General features: G+C 45.9%; 1 protein-coding gene across 1 annotated transcript; it reads right to left on the minus strand.

The window, feature by feature from the left end:
- Positions 1 to 712: 712 nt before the first annotated feature.
- Positions 713 to 12,379, minus strand: TMED10 (transmembrane p24 trafficking protein 10). Its single transcript, XM_068254509.1, has 5 exons — positions 12,161 to 12,379; positions 4,618 to 4,738; positions 4,475 to 4,548; positions 1,781 to 1,907; positions 713 to 1,096 (listed from the first exon to the last, which is right to left on the minus strand). Exons 1-5 carry the CDS (start codon positions 12,341 to 12,343, stop codon positions 975 to 977), a joined length of 627 nt encoding a protein of 208 aa, XP_068110610.1. The 5' UTR covers positions 12,344 to 12,379; the 3' UTR covers positions 713 to 974.
- Between the last annotated feature and the right edge of the window lie 3,752 nt (positions 12,380 to 16,131).

Consider the following 16,131-nt stretch of genomic DNA (forward strand, 5'->3'; position numbering starts at 1 on the left):
ACTGGCCATGTGGCTCACACAACTTCCACTCCATCAATCCACTCATGTGGCTTACACTGCCTCTCCCTTTATCTACCCATGTGGCCCACACCACCTCCTCTCTCTTCATCCACATATGTGGCCTACATCACCTCCTCTCCTTTCATCTAACCATGTGGCCTACATCACCTCCTCTCTCTTCATACACCCATGTGTCTTACACTACCATCCCTCCCTTCATCAATCCATGTGGCCAAAACCTCATGTCCTGTCTTCCACCCATGTGACTCGTTATCTCCTTTATCTTAATTCATGTGGCTCCCACCATCTTCTCCACCCATGTGATATCTTCTTCTAGCCACCTGTGTAACCTCACACCCTTATCCTCCTCTTCCTCCAATCATATGTACGAGCTTATAGCCTACTCCTTTGTCCTCACACTTAGCAGCCTCCTCCACTTCATCCAGCCATGTGACTCCACCCTCTTCTCCAATCAGCTGCATGACCTCTCTCCCTTTTCCACCTGACACTCCATCCCTTCTCCTCCAATCAGCTGTGCGACCTCATCCCCTTAGACTCCTATCAGCTATGTGACCTCACCATCTTCTCCTCCAATCAGCTGTGCGCCCTCACTCCCTTCTGCTCCAATCAGAATTGTGACCCCATCCTCTTCTCCAATCAGCAGTGTGACTTCATCCTATTCTCTTCCAATCAGACACATGACAAGTAAAGGTTTTACCCACTTTTCCTCTTTAATGTGAAAAACACGTATCCAAAATATACAGCGATTGAGCACAGGCCGGGAACCAAGCAGGAAGTCACCCTGCTGTAAAGTCTGCTGGCGCAGGGGGTGGGAGAAAGGAGTTCATCACCAGGGAAGTTCTAGAGACTTAAATATTTCCCAAGTCTGCAGCACCTGCGTAGCAGCTGGACAGTCCTCACTGACAGACCCGGGGAGGAGGCGGGGCTATACAAAAACAGACGCGGATCGGCCATCACTCAATCAGCTTCTTTGCCTTGAAGAAGCGGCGCAGGTAGAAGACTTGCCACGTCGCCAGTCCCATCAAACAACACATGGAGAAGATGCTGAAGTATAGAACACGCACGTTTGTAGACTCTGAAAGACAACAGGGATAGAAAATGTGAAGTGAGCATTAACTGAGTGGGAGAGGGGGATGCAGGAGAATAGGCAGCCAAGTGCAGTGGCAAGGTGGGAAGGAAGAGAGAGGAATGGAGCCCATACAGACAGACAAAAACAATGAGTGAATGAGCCAAGATGGAGAGAACGCAAGGGAAGGGCAGAGCTGGAGAAGTGGAATATAAATGACATGGTTGGAGCTGGAGAGAAGGGGGAGGGAAGGTCAAGTTTGGAGCTGGAGAGGAAGGGGAGGGAAGGACAGGTTTGGAGCTGGAGAGGAGGGAAGGATGGGTTTGTAACTGGGAAGGAGGGGGAGGGAAGGACAGGTTTGGAGCTGAAGAGGACAGGGAAGGAATGATGGTTTGGAGCTAGAGAGAGGACAGGGAAGGACGGGGTTGGAGCTGGAGAGGACGGGGAAGGATAGGTTGGAGCTGGAGAGGACAGGGAAGGATGGGGTTGGAGCTAGGAAGAACGGGGTTGGAGCTGGAGAGGACAGTGAAGGATAGGTTGGAGCTGGAGAGGGTTGGATTTGGAGCTGGGGAGAACAGAAAAGCAAGGGTCAGGGCTGGAGAGGACATAGAAGGAAGGGTCAGAGCTGGAAGAAGTGGGAGAGAACTACTACAGGAGATGCTGAAATACAACCAGAAAAGGGAGGAGTCTCACCATTGGTGTCCCGCATCTCCTCTTCTCTCTTCTTCATGTAGGCAAAGTCATTCACAATGGACTCAGAGAGATCTTCCAGACGTCGCAGCTCTACTTCAAGTGGCTTCAGTTTCTCCACCTTAGCAATCTGCAGGTAGATTAAACACACCCAATCACACTTGGCAGCCATGATAGAACTGCAGAGTTCTGACCTCCAGGAGGTGCCATTGTCCTATCTGGATATTCAGGCAGCAGTAATAGAATTCAGTCCAGGGCATGAACTGTAAACAGCACATTTCCCATAATTCCAACGAAAGTGTATACGTTTATATGGATAATTATCAGACAAAGATAAAGTAAACCTGTACTGAAAACAAAAAACATACTTAAGCCCTAAGCAGAGGATTCTCAGCCACACTGCTTCCATTAGAGCTTGGCCGTACTGCGCGAGTACAGCTGGGCCTGCGTAGTAGCATGGAGCCTTTCATGAACAAGTGGCTTCAGCTTAGTGCGCAGGCACAGTACAGCCATGCCCATACACAGTGGAGAGCATGGCCATGAGAACATAGACAAGCCCTTGTCACCTATGTGGGCATCTGGATGTATCAGGCAGCTGCTGGATATTGCTTATACTCAAGTTAAAGTGTACCAGAGACTGCTATAGCTAAAGATTTGATACTTACCTTCCTCCAGCCCCATAAGCACGCCTGAGTCCCTCGCTGTCCTCCGTTCAGCAGCAATCAGCCCCAGTAACTGGCTCAGTGGCGCCAGTCGGAGTCTTCGCATGTGTAGACCTCCCGCACATACGTAGAAGACCCTGGCTGACGTGACTGAGCCAGTTACAGGGGCTGATTGCAGCTGAACGGCAGACCGTGGGAGGACAGCAAGGGACCCGGACATGCTTATGGGGCTGGAGGAAGCCCTGGGTAAGTATCACATCTTTTGCTATAGCATCTAATTTTATTTTAGTATAATATTATTTTAGTATATTATATATATATATATATATATATATATATATATATATATATATATATATATATATATATATATATATATAATCTTATTTTAAAAGTTGCATATATGTGCAACTTTTCCAAAGCTGTACAGACATGTTGCTAGCCTTTAGGCTAGGAACACATTTTAATGCCATGAAGGGGAAAGGAGGGCAAGCAGAGTTGCCCGGAAGTGACGTCATGCAGTGGGCAGGGTAAGTGGGAAGAACAATGCCCTGATCCACCAGGCTGATTGCACTCTGATGCATCGGGAAAGATCGGGCGCCACTACAAACATGCTAGGACATCTTTTAAAGATTAAATGCCACTATTTATTTGATTAGAAGAAGGGACAATGGGGTGCTGCCTCTGGAGTACATTTCCTCTTACAGACAGAATCGCACACCAGCTCTTGAAATGACACCCCTGAAACAGAAGCCAGGGAGCTCCAACTACAGCCAGAATCTGTTGCAACAGCGATCTGGATTTTAAGGCCGGAATCAAAAGACAAACACTTATATAGCGCTTTTCTCCTGGCGGACTCAAAGCGCCAGAGCTGCAGCCACTAGGACGCGCTCTATAGGCAGTAGCAGTGTTACGGAGACTTGCCTAAGGTCTCCTGCTGAATAGGTGCTGGCTTACTGAACAGGCAGAGCCGAGATTCGAACCCTGGTCTCCCATGTCAGAGGCAGAGCCCTTAACCACTACACTATACAGCCACCGCTACTCTAAAGAACTCTAACTACTATTCTTGGCTCATTCCTTTTTATTTTATAGAGTAGCTTATTTTGACAGAATTAGAACTTATTTTTTTCTGCAAAGGATTTAAAATAGCTTGGGCCTTTTGACATGTTCTAAGCATCATGAATAAGAAATTGAACCTTGCCTCTGGGACTTTACTATATAAATTATGCATGTCTAGTAGCATGTCATTTTCCAGGAGTGGGAGGATTGTGCTGAACGGCAGACCGTGGTTTAGATAACATTACCCATGGCACTGCTTAGGAGAACTTATGGAGAAGCATTTGATCAGCTGATCTATTTGTAAGGTTCTGATTTGATGGTCATGATCATGTGTCAAACCAGGAAGTCGTCACAGTAACTTCTGACCTTCTTGGTTCTTTAACCCCCTTGGCGTTGATTCTTTCCAGATTTTAGGGTCTAAAAGCGGTGTAATTTTTTTGCACCCTTTCAGCCCCTAAAACCTGGGGAAAAAAAAAAAAAAAAAAAGTCATGCTGCCAGGGAGATCTGCAGCAGTTTTTCAATCACTTACCTCCCTGGCTCCAGCGCTGCAGTTATGCCTCCATCCTCCGGGTGGCGCTGCAACTCTAAAGTGAAATTGCCGGCTGTCATAGCGACAGCCAGAAATCTCACCAGCAGGAAGCAGAGCCCCGGAGGAGAGGCAGAAGAATGGCGGCCAACATCGAAATCCCCTGGAAGGTATACTCTGCACACAGCCTCCAGCAGCTACCCCCGAGCAGAGGTTGGGATTACCGCTGATTGCAGCTGAACGGCAGACCACGGGAGGACGGTGTGGGACGCAGACGTGTTTACGGGGCGGAAGGAAGCCCCAGGTAAGTATCAAATGTTTACAAGATCCCTGGTTTACTTTAAAGTGGACCTGAACTCTTGCACAGGACAAAAAGAAAAAAAAAAAACAACTTAAGAGATTTGCACCCTGTATGTATTTAGAGTTTAGCCTGTCTAAAAATTGCTCACCTCCTCGTAGTTAGTGGCCTCTACTCCATGCTTCATGCCCAGCACCACCATCTGGTCTGGAACACGTCCAGAACCTGGCAGGAGAAGAAATGTCAACCTCTGAAGCCACAAGATAAGCACAGCTCACCATGGTGAAAGCTCACCTGCAGGATTTTTACTCTCGAAGCAAACCTCAAACATGTCATACTCCTCTGTTGTGAAGGCAAACTTCCCCTTCGAGGCATCCTCCTTTGAGTAAAGGATGTGATTGGCCGAATCTGTGATCTGAAATTCAATGACAGTACAGAGTCAGTGTGAGGACAGTGACCTCAGAGCACTTTCATAAAGTCTGAGAAAGCAGAACGAAGAAGTGGAGGTCACTGCAGCAAAAAGCAGACAGAACGCACAGAGAAACTCGTAGTCAGCCTCACCAGGAACATTTTAGCCAATCAGCTAAAGTTGCTATAAAATTGAGCAATCTATGTGCTAAAATAAAAATGTTTTCCATTACGAGTTTTCATATCTACCCCCACCATGAAGGATTTCTCTCTACTTATACACAAGCAGTGTGGCCCTGCTAATCCTGCTGGGGCATGGGTTTTTAAGGTAACTGAGCAGCTGTAACTGAACAAACTTTACAGGCTGGTCAGGTTTTGCAAGCGGAGGAGCCTGTAACACAAACAAAATGTCTGCATTAGCCCTTTAAGTCATAGTTATACACATAGCATAAAAGACATGGGCTATTTGCTCAGACTATCCATCCACTAGGCTCACCTGACCTCAAGTTTCTGGTGGGACTGCAGCGGGTCTGCTGGGCTCAGTGGGGGAGACCTCTGACTGCTCCATGCAGCCCCACTAAAGCGTTCTGGCAGCCAGAAACAACAACGGCACGAGACTTCCATTACACTTCCGTTTTTAAATGTAACTGGAAATCCGCCTTCTCTGCTGCCTCCCATCCTGCCCCTAACGGAAGGCCGCGACTGCGCACTAAAGACACCGATGGAGCAGGAGATTTTGCTAGTGTCACCGCCAAAGTGGCTATCCCAGATAAAGGAGACCGCCCCGCAATCCTCCATGAGCGGGGGAGCTCTACCACCGAGTCCCACCAGCCAAATCACGGAGAGAAGACAAGTGTCTAATGGAGACAGGCACCCACAAGTATTCCCTGCCTCGTGATGTCTTACTTCTTTCAGGTGGAAAACTCAACTAAACTGAGGAGGATGATTGTGGGGAAGAATATATAGGGGCCAACTGATTTAACTGTGATGCGTTTCCTTTGGGGGGTGGAGCAGCTTTCCTCTCCAGTACCCAGTCATCCTGGAGGACGAGGGGTTAAAAATGAACCTCCCCCTTAAAGTGTTCCCGAGCCGAAGCTAGGGTACAAAATCAAATGCTTACCTTAAAGCGGTATTGTCACCATAAAAATCAGATTTCAACAGCAACTGGTCTGAGTGTATTAAGTGATAAAGATGCTAATTCTGCATTCAAAACTGCTTCTACTGTTATGGTTTCGAGTTATCACATACTTTAGGAGCACTGGCCCTAGTGCCAAAAAGTTGAATGCTGGGAGTTCTTTTTATCTATAATATATTCCTCCTCTTCCATTTATTTCCCTGCCTAGCTGATCACTTGTGTTTACAAGCAAGGCTGAGGTGACTCAGTGATTGGATGTGTAAATGAAAAAAAGACTCGGAGTAGGGCAGCTAATGAATACACAATGAGCAAGAGAAGGGAGGGGGGAAAACAAGAGTCAGGGAGGATATAATGTCAGCATTAGCTTGGCAAAATGGCCACTGCCTGCAATAGGATTTTCTGCTTTTCCTTTATAAAATTCACAGGAATCATTACGTGGATAGCACAATACATCTGTTGTGTAAGTAGAAGTAGTATTAGTAGTAAACTTAGTAAATTGAGGCCATTGTCACTAATCTTGGATCATAACCGTGCAATAGCCGACTGAGCCCGCCTGCGCATGTGCAGTAAGCTGGAGCCATGGGCTGTGGCGCCTGTTCTACTATCTCTCTTATTGACATTATCATACATTGTCCGGCAGATGAGATCAGGCCTGTGGAGTCGGAGCAATTTTGGGTACCTGGAGTTGGAGTCGGTGGTTTCATAAACTGAGGAGTCAGATGATTTTTGTACCAAATCCACAGCCCTGGTAAGTATTAGACGCCGAAGTCGGAGGTTTCATAAAATGAGAAGTAGGGTTTTTTGGTTGATAACTCCTTTAAATGTAACAAAGTGTACGGTGGAATATTCACAGCAATTGGGACACAGAGGCCTATTGCTTAATTACATACATCTGTGTCCTTCCAAAATTGCCAGCTCAAAAAACAGAAAAAGCGTCCTTTGCAGGAGAGGGACTCCCACATTACACTCAGTCCAGCATCAGGAACGCCCTCTTACCGCCCCTTTCCTCTAGCCCACATGTCCCCCCGCCTCTTCCACTCCCTCACTCCCCAGTATCTTCTTTGAGATGAGAAGTAGACAGGGACGGCTACAGGCAGAAAAAAAAAAGAAAAAGAAAAAAAAAAAAAAAAAAAAAAAAAAAAAAAAGAGAGAAGCTACTGAACATGCCAAGAGCATAGACCAATTCATGTGATAGTCTCAGGACATGCCGTGGCCCCAGAAGTACTTCCGGGTCCCGGCCCTCTTAGAAAATATTTGTGTATTCTTTTTCACCCTCAGGACAAACTGAGAGGCGGAGAACGGCATGAAGCGGTGGGTCAGGTTGCGGAAGACGAGCTGCATCAGGTAGTATGGATGTTTCCCCTATTTTTATTTTTTAGACACCGACTCACGTTGTCATTAAGGTTACCGTTGCCTCCCTTAATAGGTTCATACATAGAATGAATATTTGGATCTGTTGACATTTTGATGCTTCTTTTATTGTTGTACATATGGAATCTCAAGGCTGTCGAAATGGTATAGTATAAAATGCTGACATCCATGATGGAAGTTAAAGGGAACCTAAACTGCGAAGGATATGGATTTTTCCTTTTAAAATAATACCAGTTGCCTGACTCTCCTGCTGATCCTGTGTCTCTAATACTTTTAGCCACAACCCCTCAACAAGCATGCAAATCAAGTGCTCTGACTGAAGTCAGACTGGATTAGCTGCATGCTTGTTTCAGGTTTGTGATTCAGCCACTACTGCAGCCACAGAGATCAGCAGGACAACCAGGCAACTGGTATTGTTTAAAAGGAAACATCCATATCCCTCAGTTAAGGTTCCCTTTAATAGCCTCCATTTTTGTAACTAAATACAAAATTTGCAACTTAGAGTTTTAGCTTGCTGTTAAGAGGGTTAATGATTGCAAGTACCTCAACTACTAGACTCTCAGAACTACAAAACACCCTCTGGAGAGCTACAGTGTGGCTCCAGGTGACAGAATTCCCAGCAGTGCCACCACTCCTCTGACGTGGCGGCTCCAGAATGTCTGCCCATAGCAGGAATCTGCCACGTGCCATAATCTGTCACCTTAGTAACCCCGGCAGACCTAAAGCTAGGTACACACTATGAGGTTTTCTGGCAGATCAATTATTTCCAGCATGTCCAATCTGATTTCCGATAGAAGTGAATGGAAGACAGTCAGAAATCGGAAATCAGATGGGACATATTGGAAATAATCAATCTGACAGTAAATCTGCCAGAACATCTCATAGTGTGTATCTAGCATTAACGGCTACTATCAAGAAAAAGATGTACATTTCTCCTTGAGTAAAATGCACTATAAATTACTTTCCTAAGCACTAAGGTCATGTTCACAGTGGCCGTTGCGTTCCGTGACAGCAGGAACGCAAGGGATCATGAAAGCATCGTTGTACATTATGCTCGCATTGCGTACATTGAAGCATACAGTCAAAAGGTATGCTTCACCTCTACTGGTAATGATGCCGCAACCACTTATATTGCAATGCTTCCACCACACTGAACGTTGTATAGGCGGTGCATCCACGTTATAAAATGGCCATTAAACCGCACCACTGAGAACTTGGCTTTAAAGAAACAACAAAATTTTCAGCTTGGCTTACTACAGCCTTTTCTAGTTGCACTGTCGCTCTAATACATCTTTTCTTTGTCAACTCAGAGAGGAAGGAGCTTCCTCTGCTGTGATAGAGACAAATTATGCACTCCCCCTCCAGGCCCACGCCTGTGTGCTTTGTTTATTTCTCACTCAGACAGGTCACTGCTCTCAATCTCAGCGTGTCTGTGAGGCTGTGGGAGGAGGGAGCTGCCTGTCACATGCTGACAATTTGTTACCCAGACACAAGTGCAGAGCCCAGACTCCTGGCTCAGTTGAAACCGCTGTGTTTATAAAGGAGTCTAAAGATTCTTTTCACGCTTCAGTGGCACAGAGCCGCTGAGGCAGAAGGTAAAACTTTTTCTAAACTTGCACATAACATCTGAATGCTGTATTCACCGTGTAATAATAAAAACTTGTCATGCAAACATAAGGCAGTATACATCCTGTTTCTTTTCAGTATACTTCCAGTTTCGGCAGCCATCTTTACTGTTTACAAAACTGTTTATAAAACTGTTATTTTATCGCCAATATTGCGGCGCAGAACGGCAAAAATGTCAAAGAGGGTGCTAGGAGATGTCCCCAAATAGGCTGATATGTTTATTTATATAACATTTCTTCAATACAGATTCTCTTTAAAGAGAACCCGAGGTGGGTTTGAAGAATATTATCTGCATACAGAGGCTGGATCTGCCTATACAGCCCAGCCTCTGTTGCTATCCCAAACCCCCCTAAGGTCCCCCTGCACTCTGCAATCCCTCATAAATCACAGCCACGCTGCTGACAAACAGCTTGTCAGAGCTGGCTGTGTTTATCTCTATAGTGTCAGTCTGCTGCTCTCCCCGCCTCCTGCAGAACTCCAGTCCCCGCCTGCATCCCTTCCCTCCCTGCTGATTGGAGGGAAGGGACGGGGGCAGGGACCGGAGCTATGCAGGAGGCGGGGGAGCAGCTGAGACTGACACTACAGATGTAAACACAGCCTCACAGCACTGCTGTGATTTATGAAGGATTGCAGAGTGCGGGGGGACCTTAGTGGGGTTTGGGATAGCAACAGAGGCTGGGCTGTATAGGCAGATCCAGCCTCTGTATGCAGATAACATTCTTTAAACACACCTCGGGTTCTCTTTAAGCTTCATACACGCATTCGAGTCAGGTCCAGCCCGCAGGGATCCAAACTTGATCCATTAGGCAACACTACAGTGCCGAAGCTGTCCAGAGGTGCCGCTAGCCTCCAGGCAATGGGTTATGTTGCTATGTGGGAGGCAAGGAGTGTCAGAGGCCTTGGGGAGAACCATGGCCTTGGTCAGCGCTCAGCTGAGTCAGTCAGGCAGGGGTATTATGGCCACTGTACACATGCTAGCTTATCAATCAAAGTTGTTAAATCTAGCGTGGACAAGGCTGTAGGTACAGTAGTAAAAATCAGGCTCTTTTAAGGTACATACACACATCTGATATTTCTGAACGACTTGTCATTCAAACAACTGTTTGTCGTGTGTACGACCCATCGTTAAGGTAGCCACTAATGATCCAATCTTTTTCATCCAATCTTACCATTTCTATGTAATATAAGGTAACTGCCTAAAGTATCCATTCAGTATTTTCACTAAATTTACCCTTATACTACATAGATTTGGTAAGATTGGATGAAAAAGATTGGATCATTAGTGGCCACCATTAGACTGATAGCTGCAGTTTTGACTGATCTGCTTGGAGGATCCGTGGACTAACTGTCATTCAAACGACAGTTGTGTACAAACGACTTGTTTGAAAGTCCATTAGTTTGACACTAAAAGACATTCAAAACAACAAGTCGTTTGATCAGTCATTTGATCTAGTTCATTGTTCTATCCAGCAGAGCTGTGGAGTCAGTTCAAAAATCTTCAGACTCCTCAGTTTATGAAATCACCGACTCCGGGTACCCAAAATTGCTCCGACTACACAGCCCTGCTATCCAGTCCATTGACTATTCAACAACATGTAAATTAGCTGTAATTAGCATTTCAAACGCTGGTCGTCTGTGTGTACAAGGAGGCTGAACGACTTTTTGTTTGAATGACAAGTCGTTTAAACGTCCGGTTTGAACAGGCATAAATTCAGACATGTGTACGCACCTTTAGCCGGGTGCTCCACCCGGCTAGTTTTGGTTAGAACCCTGCCGTTATCAGCTCACTGTCTCCTATGCTGTAAGCACAGTTGCGCACAGAAGCACTGGCTCTGCATTCTCTTATCTCACCCCACCCGGCTACCTTTTCATGCCACCCGGCTGGCAAAAAATTCTGGGAAGAACACTGAAAAATTTACAGCAGCAGCTCAGTACAACTGCAACAACAGACAAGTAGGGAGGCCAGCATCTCTGTATCATTTCTAGGGGGTGCTTGGGAAATACTGAGAATGCCCCACAAGATGGACTAGTCCAAAACAAGCCTGTTTTTTACTATGTATTGTAAGAGACAGAAATATGGGGAAAAAGAAATACATAGTGCATTTTGTGGTACTTTTCCGTTAGCCGGGCGCATGTGCTAGGTGGCGTTAATTGCTATTCCCCCTCCAGGCCGCCGCCATGGATAGTAGGAAAAGATGTAATTCTGGTGGAGTTTTATCGCTACCTAGTGGATGTGCCCGGCTAATGGAAAAGTACCCATGTTACATATTAATATAGATTTTAAAAATTTACAATTTTTCAAGATCCTTTGAGGTGGCTACTCGCTATTCAGTTAATGCTAAATTAGAAAACTATCGCTACCTGATTGTTTACCTGTTCTACCACTCAACATAGTCCTATAATGACCTCACACTACTAGCACTGTAATGCCAATCACTCAATAAACCCTGCAACCCCACTGAGGTAGCGAGATGTGCATGCACTAATGTCTGATTACACTTGCAGCATTTGCAATTATAAGGCAGCCTGGATCATATCAGATCATAGTGTTTATATTTACATTCTGACTGTGTATTGTGGTCTTCGTGCTTTCTGGAATTGAGTTTTGTGGCTGTCATGATGTAGCAATGTATACTATGTATCACAGGGCTCAGCCACAGTGTGAGAGTATTGTGGCTTTATAAGCAACAATCTCTGGCCTCAGATCCAGAGATTCAACCTATAATGATATACTCAGAACTCTACCATTTATTGTGCGACGTGAGTCTTCTGCAGCGACAAATCCACCCAGTATAATGGCTGAACAAGCTACAGCAGATCTCAAAAATCTGATATAGGGGAGGAGACACCCACAGCACATCCTGCATAACATATTTCCCCTACCCCTCACAATCCCAACATTTATAGTAATGGTCCCAACCCCTATAATACACACACATCATAATGGTACCTCCCCTTTAATACACACACATAATAATGGTACCTCCCCCTACAATACACACACACACACACACAATAATGGTACGTCCCCTATATTACAGACATAATTATAGTAGCTCCTGTTGCTAATACATTTATATAATAATGGTACCTCCCCTATATAATAATACATTATATAATAATGGTACCTCCCCTATAATACACACCCACACATAATGGTACCTCCCCTATAATACACTCACATATAATAATGGTACGTCCCCTATATTACAGACATATAATAACTGTAGCTCCTAATACATTTATATAATAATGGTATCTCCCTCTCCCCCCCCCGGCAGCTGGGAATGGTCTCACCTTCAGGAGCACCTGGCCCTGCCCCGCGGGCTCGGACACGTCATACTCGCCGGTCACGAGCACGTCCTTGTGGATCTCCTCGCGGAGACACTTGCGGCTGTTAGCGGGAAGCTGGAAGGAGATGGCCAGAGCCGCTTCACACAGAGCCCAGAGGAGCGCTACAGCCTGGAGTAGCCGAGCCATGGCGACCGGAAACTCCTCACCGGAAAGGGCGGGGACATCTGCTTCCTGAGCTGGAGCTCCCGCATTGGCTGCCAGCTACACCTGTCAGTGCCTGAGCGGCTCCGCCCCCTCTGCACAGTGTCTCTCTCTCTACCAGCCTGTCAAGTGTCCAGGGGGCGTGGCCTCGCTTCCTGAAATAATATTCCTGTCCGCATTGCTGCAATCTGAGGGGCTGGGCATAGCTCTCAATAGAGATGGGAAGTCCGGATCTTTTCAATGATTCGGATGATTCGAATCAGATCATTGAAAAGATCCGGATCTTTGATCCGAATCTCAAATAATTTTACTAGGGAAGCAGTCTGGGGTGAAATGACCAGCAGGACAGGACTTTCCCTGCAGTGGACAGAGAAGGGAAGGGGGGTGGACAGACAGAGAAGGGGAGAATATGGACAGAGAAGGGCAGGGAGCGGACAGAGAAGGGAGCACTTGGACGAAGAACAGAGAGCAGAAATGTTTTTTTGCACACAATACCCCCATGCTGCAATCATATGCTTTAAAGGGAAGGTTCAGGGACGCCTTGAAAAAAATAAAAATCCATATCCACTTACCTGGGGCTTCCTCCAGCCCGTGGCAGGCAGGAGGTGCCCTCGCCGCCACTCCAGAGGCTCCCGATCGTCTTCGGTGGCCGACCCGACCAGGCCGGCTGCCAGGTCGGGCTCTTCTGCGCTCCAAGGATGGGCTCTTCTGCGTCCCACGCGGGCGCGCTGACGTCATCGGACGTCCTCCGGGCTGTACTGCGCAGGCGCAGTAGTTCTGCGCCTGCGCAGTACAGCCCGGTGGACGTCCGATGATGTCAGCGCGCCCGCGTGGGACGCAGAAGAGCCCGTCCTTGGAGCACAGAAGAGCCCGACCTGGCAGCCGGCCTGGCCAGGTCGGGTCGGCCACCGAAGACGACCGGGAGCCTCTGGAGCGGCGGCGAGGGCACCTCCTGCCTGCCACGGGCTGGAGGAAGCCCCAGGTAAGTGGATATGGATTTTTATTTTTTTCAAGGAGTCCCTGAACCTTCCCTTTAAATATATTTCACCTATATGTTCATCTGTATACTTTGAATGCAAACTACTCACAGTGAAAGAAAGCATTCCAAAATGTGTCCTTTTCTCACCTCCAACACTCATCATAAATTTAGGGAGAAGATAAGTGCAGCTGTTTAGAGCAGAGTGCAGGAGGATCATATTGCACAGCAATCACAGTGCCTGCCCTGTCATTCTAGCCCAGCACGCTGTCTGCAAAGTTACTGAGCTGTGCTTCTGAGCCAAAACTTTCCCATTTGTTCACTATGCACAACTATGGAACAGACAGCCTAAAATGAGCAGCACGCTACAGGTAGTACTGTGCTCTACACATACAGTATCTGGCAGTGGCACCCATGTCCCCTCTCTCATCTACCTGTCCCTGCAAGGCTGGCTCCCCTCCAACTGAGCGATCCATCTCTGCTCTGCTTCCAGGACCCCCCTGCCCGCTGAGAGAGAGGGGGGCGTGCTGCTCCTGGCTCCACCCCCTTTGTGAACCAAATCGTTCATTTTGATGATCCGGATAATTCGACTCACAAAAGAGATTCGGATCAAAGATCCGAATAGTTCATGATCCGGACAACACTAGCTCCCAACTGTCCTTCTGTCCCATTTTCCTCCTCATTTGTCCCTCTTTCAGGACTTTGTCCCTCTTTCTATGTAAATATATATATTTCTCTACTAAAAATGTGTTTGACTCTAAACTTTATTCCCATTCTTTAAAGAAAACCTGTACTGAAAATTAAAAGTGAAAATCAACATACACAGGTCATACGTACCTCCCATATAGTCTACTCCTCAATCTCTTTTTCCTCTCCTGCGTCCTGTTTGTCCACTGTGATCAAGGGAATTCTCTGTCCTCCATTTTGAAAATGGCCATTACACCATAACAGCTTTCTGGTCAGCACACAGTTAAACTGTAACATCGCCCACTTGAACCATAGGGAAACATGGACACATCAGCTCTCCTCTCAGCTGTAACTGACAGCAACCGATATGTAACTGACAGCAACTGATATATAACTGACAGCAACTGATATATTTCAGTTCTGACAAAATGTTGTCAGAACTGGAAGGGATTATTGTCAGAAGAAAATGGTGAGCTTCTGAGAGGAACTGATGGCAAGGTAACTATGTAATGTTCATTTGAAGTTACCTCGTGTGTTTATTTTAAATAATTGTACTCAGTACAGGTTCTCTTTAAATTGATATATTACTAATTTTAAAATGTTAATATGAAGGAAAATGAACCAGGACAGAAAGGACCAGTGTGGTTTGAATTATAAAACAACATATCTTTCTTATGAAATCTTTATGGTATGTGTGAATAGGGTTGTGACGGGCGTGGTCAGGGGTGTGGAAGGGTGGGTGGCTTAAAGAGGAACTCCAGTGAACATTTTTACTGTTGGCAGGTGATGTAGCTGCTGCATGTTTTTTTGGCAGTTGGAAACAGCTGTAAACAGCTATTTCCCACAATGCAGCAAGGCTCACAGACAGGAAACTGCCAAGAGTACGTACTTTTCTTGTGGAAGGGGTTTCACCACAATATCAGTCACACAGCGCCCCCTGATGCTCTGTTTGTGAAAAGGAATAGATTTCTCATGTGAAAGGGAGTATCAGCTACTGATTGGTATAAAGTTCAGTTCTTGGTCAGAGTTTCTCTTTGTGTCCCTCTTTCCCATCTCAAAAAGTTGGGAGGTATGGGGTTGGGAATGGCTAATGTTATGCAAATAATACTGAGCTGATGCAGAAATATGCAAATTGTGGCAGCTTGAAAATGAACCAATCAAAACATGCCAATGTAGACTTTCACATGGAAAGGCAATACTTACTCAACAAGCAGCACCTATTTCATAGCTCCCAACAGTCCCTCGTTAGGCGGTACAGTCCCTCTTTGGGAGCCCTGTCCCTCTCTCTCCCTCATTTGTCCCTGTTTTCAGGACTGGTGCAGATATATATAAATATATGTATTTTCTCTACTGAAAAATGTGTTTAACTGACTCTACACTTTATTTCCATCTTTAAAATTGATATATTTCTTATTGTCAAATGTTAATATGAAGGAAAATGAACCAGGATAGAAAGGACCAGTGTGGTTTGAATGATAAAACAAACTATTTTTCTTAAAGTGGCGCCGAGATAAACTTTTACACATTGCATAATTGTGTTCCTTTCATATAGTTTATAGGGCATTCCTCAAGCCAAATACTTTTTTGTTTTGTTTTAATACTCTCCCTATAAACTAAACGAGCCTCGCCCACAGCTTTTCAGAGAGCCTTGGCACTGTAGCAAGGGCTCATGGGAGCTCAGTCTGGGCAGGAGGAGGAGGAGGTTACTAGCCAGAGATTTCAGAGGCAGAGGGGAGGAGGGAGGAGGAGAGGGGATTGAGCTGAGGGCTGCAGATGCTATCAGCTCGCTTGTGACAATGTTTACAAACAGAACATGGCCGCTCTCATTGTATCACAGCAATAAATGATCATATAAAAGCTGCTAGATTTGCTGTGTAAACTATCTAAACTTTAGATAAGATATATAGACAAGTTACTTGTTATAGTTACTTTTTCATCTTTCTTTATGGTATACGTGACTAGGGGTGTGGATAAGTGTGTGGTAGGGGCATGGCTTAAGTGTCCCTCTTTCTTATGTAAAAAAGTTGGGAGGTATGCTTGTTATCTGGTCTGCAGAATCAGAGGCGCAGCTGAGTTTTCGGTGCCTGAGGACAGAGTTTTGTGCTCCTTT

Source organism: Hyperolius riggenbachi, chromosome 9, assembly GCF_040937935.1.
Source record: "Hyperolius riggenbachi isolate aHypRig1 chromosome 9, aHypRig1.pri, whole genome shotgun sequence".
Lineage (NCBI taxonomy): Eukaryota > Metazoa > Chordata > Amphibia > Anura > Hyperoliidae > Hyperolius > Hyperolius riggenbachi.